We start from the raw sequence: 6,000 nt of genomic DNA, 5'->3' as shown, positions 1-6,000 counted from the left end.
ACGCAGGTAGAATTAGTGCAGGACGGGATGGCGGCGGCTGGTTTCAGTTGCGCCGCCGCCCCCTCATAAAGGCAGCAGGGTGGACGGTGCGGCCTTATTCACTCTCAGCCCGCCCCTCCTCCCCATTAGCGGCGCTAGCGCGCTGCAATGTAGCTTTTTTAAAATTATGTGCGGTTCGGGGGGCCATGGGATCCGGGCGGCCATGGGAGCCGTGGGCCCCGGGCGGCCGCCGGAACTGCTCATATGATAATCCGCCACTGCATCAATGTATTGAAATATTCTCCCCTAGAAGTAAGATCGGTCTTAGTTCAGGATGTGCACCAGGCCTGGTATTGATGCTACCTGTTCTTTCACCCACGTTGAGTAAAATAAGGAATAAAAGAGAGTTAATATTATGCAGTATGAAGCAGGTAAAGCACATTTTAAGATTACAGTAGAGTCACCGGGAATGCAACACTGGTGGTCACACAATGCATCGCTATTCGCTCGCAGTAACACGAGCCGCTGGTGATGTTTCCTCCTATCCGGAAGGTGTCGCTATTGCAAATCCCCTTAAGGCTTCGGATGTACTTGGTTTCGCTATCTTCCTTGTTGTCATGGAGAGAAGGCAGCGGCCGGCAGAAAATGGGACGCGGGATAGACCGAGCTTTGCTAACCACCCGCTGCCGCTACAACCGAGGTTGAGTCATGAGGGGCCGCAGCATAGAGGGGCGCTCCCCCGTGTATTCTATCCGGACGGCGGCGCAGAGCTGACAGGGAGACTAGGTCGCCTCATGAAGTCGGGTGGCCTGGTTTTTTGCCACAGGATGGCTCGGAGCAGAGGGAGGGCCACTTAGATTTTACACAGCATGAGTATCACGGTCATGAGCCGCAACAACGTGGAGGTCCCCGGGGTATATCGCAGCATGGACCTCTGCGGCCACAACTATTCCCACATGGAGGTACGAGGCCTGGCATACCTCACCATGGTCCTATGCAGCCAGCCATTATACGGAACGATGGCTCCCTCCCAGACACTTCACAGCAAAGGGCACCCGAGCTACTACAGGGTGCGATACAATATAATGCCACTCCACAGTCGCTTCATGCTCAGACTCCAGAGGCCGCCTTCCAAGGGAGACCCCATCAAATGAGACCTGGTGATAGAGCTGAGACCCCTGCTATGTCTCATCAGGGAAGTTCGCGAGAGAATGTATCTGACCACAGAGGAGAAAGTCAAGACGTGGCTCAGCGGCGAAACAGCCACGAAAATATATACTACCAGTCAGGAGAGCGACAGTCTAGTATACAGGACCGTGAAGGGGACCACAAAAATATATACTACCAGTCAGGAGAACGACAGTCTAGTATACAGCACCGTGAAGGGGTCCAACATATATCCAGTGACGCTATGTACTCAGAAAGGCCACCGCCTAGGAGTGAGCATGGCGCTTATCAGCCCGACTTATTCCATCACGGTGGTCCGAGCAGTTCTACAGGTCCTAATCCAGCAATATCTCCGTACTCTGGTATGGCAAAGCAATGTGATTCCCGATCAAGTGGTCCTCTTAGTGGCCCCCAGCCTGCAGGTTTCCATCATGACCTCCCCCACAACAGAAGTAATCTGCAACACACATACCAAGATGAAGGGGCCCAACGTGGTATGTCTTGTGCAGATTCCCAGGCCGGGATATATAATCTGAACACCCCAGCAGTGCCTGAGATGTTCAGCTACAGGGCACCATCTCCAGGCCTCCAGCAATACTCCCCACAATTACAGCCCGCACACACACAAAACACTCCTTATATTAATGACCCACAACAAGGCCACTATCATTTACCTCCTCTTCATGGAAGTCTCTCCAATCCTTCATACGCTCTCCACTCGCCGGTAGGTCCTGTTTTTAGTGGATCTCATGAGGAGGGTGATTTGGAGGTCTCCAGGCTCCAGAGACTGGGAAATCATCCACACCATCTTCTCAGCCAGCAGCAGTCTATCATACACCAAGATAGAAGACCAGATCTGGATCCTATTATGCCTACGAGAATGTCTGGTGGTAGACGTTTTGAACTTGATTCTCCTTTTCCTCATAATGAGGTGCCAGATGGGCGAAGAGACCCAAACTTGTTGCTGCATCAAGGTAGCCCATTTTTTTCCGAGCCTACTCCCACCACTCACATTGAGGACCATTTCACGCATTTAGATAGGAAATCTGATATAGATAAAGGTGGGCCTGCAGATAAAGAGGTCTTTGTGCAGTGGCTTTCCAGCTTTTTATCATGTCGCAGAAAGAAACCTCCATCCAAGACTGATGCAGTTCGGGCCTACTCGATAGCAGACGCACGTGGGCTGATACATGGTGCCCTTCGATTGGTGTCACAACTAGATTCCTTGTGCCAGGCCTTGAAAGCAACAAGGAAGGAGAACCACGGACATGTGATTATAAAAAAGCAGCTGATGTACGGGTAGATCTAGAGAGAAGAATGAAGGAGCTGGAGAAGCCTGGATATATCCAGGGTGTAAAGAGGAAACTGGATGGAGTGCGCAGGAAAAGGCTTCGCTGGCAGCGCAGGAGACTAGCAGAAGAGGAGGAAGAAAAGGCAGCAACAGAGCGTTCTGCAGAGAGGGAGGCCGGCATTGACTTGTGGAGAATGCAGTGTATCCAGAAGGTAGAGGAGAAGAAACGGGTGAGTGTCAATCTCTTGCTAAGGCTCTGTTTACATCTGCTCTAGATTTTCCATTAGTCTGTTTCTTGATGGGAACAGAAAAACAGAATCGCTGGATCTGTCGCATGTCGGACACACATGGCTCCCCGTGGAACCCATTACTTTTAATAGGTTCTGTGGCAGTGCCGTCATTGTGTCTGTCGCTTTTGCTGCGCTTTTATGTCAGGCAGAAACAATGGAATCTGTGACCGGCTTCTAACGGAGCCTCGGACACCGATGTGAGCATGGCCTAAGGCTATGTACACACCTGCATTGTGGGTTTCTGTTGTTCTGCTCCGTCAGAGGGAAAACCGAAAGTGACGGTTCTGTTGCACCACGGATACCATCGGCTGACGAAACCCATTGACTTTAATGGGTTCCGTTTGGGTGTCCGTGGTTTTACTGGAGGAAATAGCGCAGCATGCTGCACTATTGTTTCCGGTAATCTGCCAGATGTTCGACGGAGGCCCCTAACTGAACCTCCGACGCAGATGTGAATGAACTAAAAGTACGAACCGTTTCAGTATCTGGTTTAGGGCCCCTTCAGACATTGAGGTGCGGTTTGAACTGCGTTGAGAGAAAAAAAACGCATGCTTTTCTTCTGTGATTTGTGTTTTTTTTTCATGTGCTTGCGTTTTTTTTCATCAACCGCAAAGCAAAATGTATCAGTTTTTATGCAGTTCTTACCAAACCTCAACCGCAACATGTAAATGGAAACAGGGTTTTTTTCTATCACAGCTGAAGCCACAGAATTTTATTTTCATTCACATAAACCAGGAACGGTTTAAGGATATTTTCCTGTTTTGGATGTTTTCTAAGTTTGTCTATTAGGGAATTGTATGTTACGCAATACCCTAATACGTATCTATCCCTCAAATTGCTACCCTTTACATGCCCATTCACATTGCATGTATTCTATGGAAGAAGAGAGTGGTCAATATGCACCTTTGCGCGTTACTATGGTCCCTTTTCTCTTTCCACAAGTGGCGCATGTATTAGAGTATGTTCACACGTGCACGTCCGTTACGGCTGAAATTACTGAGCTGTTTTCAGGAGAAAACCGCTCTTGAATTTCAGACGTAATGGCATGTGCAGGCGTTTTTCGCAGCCTCCATTACGGACGTAATTGGAGCTGTTTTTCTATGGTCTCAATGGAAAACGGCTCCAATTACGTCCCAAGAAGTGACGGGCACTTCTTTGACGCGGGCATCTTTTTTACGCGCCGTCTTTTGACAGCGGCACGTAAAAAAAAATGACCGTCGGCACAGAATATCGTAAAAACCATTCAAATGAATGGGCAGATGTTTGCCGACGCTTTCTAGCAGTATTTTCGGCCGTAATTGCAGCAAAAAACGCCTGAATTACATCCGTAAATAGTGCTTGTGAACATTCCCTTTTACTGACAGGAAAATCTACCGCTCATGTTCACTGGAATGTTCCTTCAAACTTCCCACAATTGATTTTAGTGTCTTAATCATGTTCTGGCCTTTTACAGGAGCGAGAGCTTAAAGCTACCGCTGACCGTGTGCTTGGGGAGGTGAGGAAGAAGCAAAAAGGGTGAGAAAAATGCTGGATGTCTTTGGAGAAACTGCGGAAGCTGAGAAAAGAAGCTGCTGGAAGAAAAGGTACGAGATGCGTTATTTACCTTCTTCCAGGTATTACTTTATTAACCCCTTCACGATCACCCCACGTAGATTAACGGGCTACAAAGCTGGTCGTTGTGCCTGCAGCCCGTTAATCCACGTGTGCTCCTAACAGAGCACACAGACGCTCCCCGCAGCCCGGCATCTCCCAGTACAGGCTGCTACTAGCAGCCTTAGTACTGGGGGAAAACATCGGGTTGGATCACAGCGGTGATCCGAACAGATTAACCCCTTAATTGCGGCAGTCAATAGTGACCGCCGCATTTAAGTTGTTATAGCAACATCGGCACCCCGCTACGCGATTGCGGGTGCCGATTGTTGCGGGGGGTGGGGGGGTGGCGATTGCTATGGCAACCGGAAGCCTAACAAAGGCTTCCTATCTGCCATTACGTTAGCCGATTAGGCCCCGCCCGGAGGCGGAGCCTGATTGGCTTGCTGTCAGTGAACAACTGACAGTTCTAATACATTGCACTACATGGGTAGTGCAATGTATTAGAACATCAAACAAACAGTTGGACCTTCAAGTCCCCTAGTGGGACTAAAGAAAAGTGTAAAAAAAGTAAAAATAAAAGTTGTAAAAATACAATAAAAGTTTCAAATAATAACACAAAACACAATCGCCCTTTTTCCTTTATCAAGTCATTTATTATTGAAAAAAATAATAAAGCCATACATATTTTGTATCGCTGCGACCGTAACGACCTGAACTATAAAAATATTATGTTATTTATTCCGCACAGTGAACGCCGTAAAAAAAAAACTAAAAAATACTGACATAATTGCTATTTTTTTGGTCACTTTGTCTTCCAAAAATTGAAATAAAAAGTGATCAAAAAGTCGCATGTATCCAAAAATGGTACCTATAAAAACTATAACTCGTCTCGCTAAAAATAAGCCCTCATACAGCTCCGTCAACGGAAAAATTAAAACTTTATGGCTCTTACAACATGGCGACAGAAAAAAATTCATTCTCTTTACATAAGTTATTTTATTGTGCAAAAAGTTGTAAAACATAAAAAAGTGCTATAAATTAGGTATTGCCGGAATCGGACTGACCCGCAGAATAAAGGTAACATGTAACTTATAACGGTGGTGAACGCTGTATAAAAAGAATTTAAAAAAATAATGTCAGAATTGCTGTTTTTTGGTCACCTTGCCTCCCAAAAAAAAAGGATAACAAGTGATCAAAAAGTCGCATGTACCCCAAAATGGTACCAATAAAAACTACAGCTTGTCCCGCAAAAAAACAGCCCTCATACCACTACGTCTATGAAAAAATAAAATTAGTTAAGGCTCCAATAAGGAAATAAAAATATGCAGTTGTGCCGACCCGAGGGGAACATTTCTTCTGTTTCACGTGGCGAATTATCAAGGCCCCTAAAATTAGGGAACCAGGAAGGGGAGGGTCCAAACATATCTGCTGGAAGCGACGGTGCCCGTATTATACCAGGACAACACTTCTCAGCAAAATTCCTCAAACTGCAAAGGTGCCGAGTGTGGACCAAAAGGGGCATAAGAAAGGACGCCATATATCAGTGCGACACCGGCCTGTGCAGAAAGGATTGTGTCACAGCGTAACGCACATCTATGGATTATTTTATTGTTTTTGTTTATCCCACTATACCACCTGACTATGCCCCTTATATACTCCGCCCGGCTTACATGTACCCGC

The 6,000-nt window shown here is 46.9% G+C and overlaps 1 protein-coding gene across 5 annotated transcripts in view; it reads left to right on the top strand.

The window, feature by feature from the left end:
* The first annotated feature begins 599 nt into the window (after positions 1 to 599).
* Positions 600 to 6,000, top strand: part of LOC142749809 (programmed cell death protein 7-like) — a 29,125-nt gene continuing 23,724 nt past the window's right edge. For all 5 annotated transcript variants that reach the window (XR_012882460.1, XR_012882458.1, XR_012882459.1 and 2 more), the window contains exons 1-2: positions 600 to 2,667; positions 4,181 to 4,310. Coding sequence is in view for 2 of the 5 variants with exons in the window: in XM_075858280.1 (XP_075714395.1) it covers positions 4,259 to 4,310 (52 nt within the window). In the remaining 3 variants the exon portion in view is untranslated. The remainder of the gene's footprint in view (positions 2,668 to 4,180; positions 4,311 to 6,000) is intronic.

The sequence above is a fragment of the Rhinoderma darwinii genome, chromosome 3, assembly GCF_050947455.1.
Source record: "Rhinoderma darwinii isolate aRhiDar2 chromosome 3, aRhiDar2.hap1, whole genome shotgun sequence".
Lineage (NCBI taxonomy): Eukaryota > Metazoa > Chordata > Amphibia > Anura > Rhinodermatidae > Rhinoderma > Rhinoderma darwinii.
Note: the sequence above shows the minus strand (reverse complement) of the source record. Positions and strands in the feature narration are given on the sequence as shown.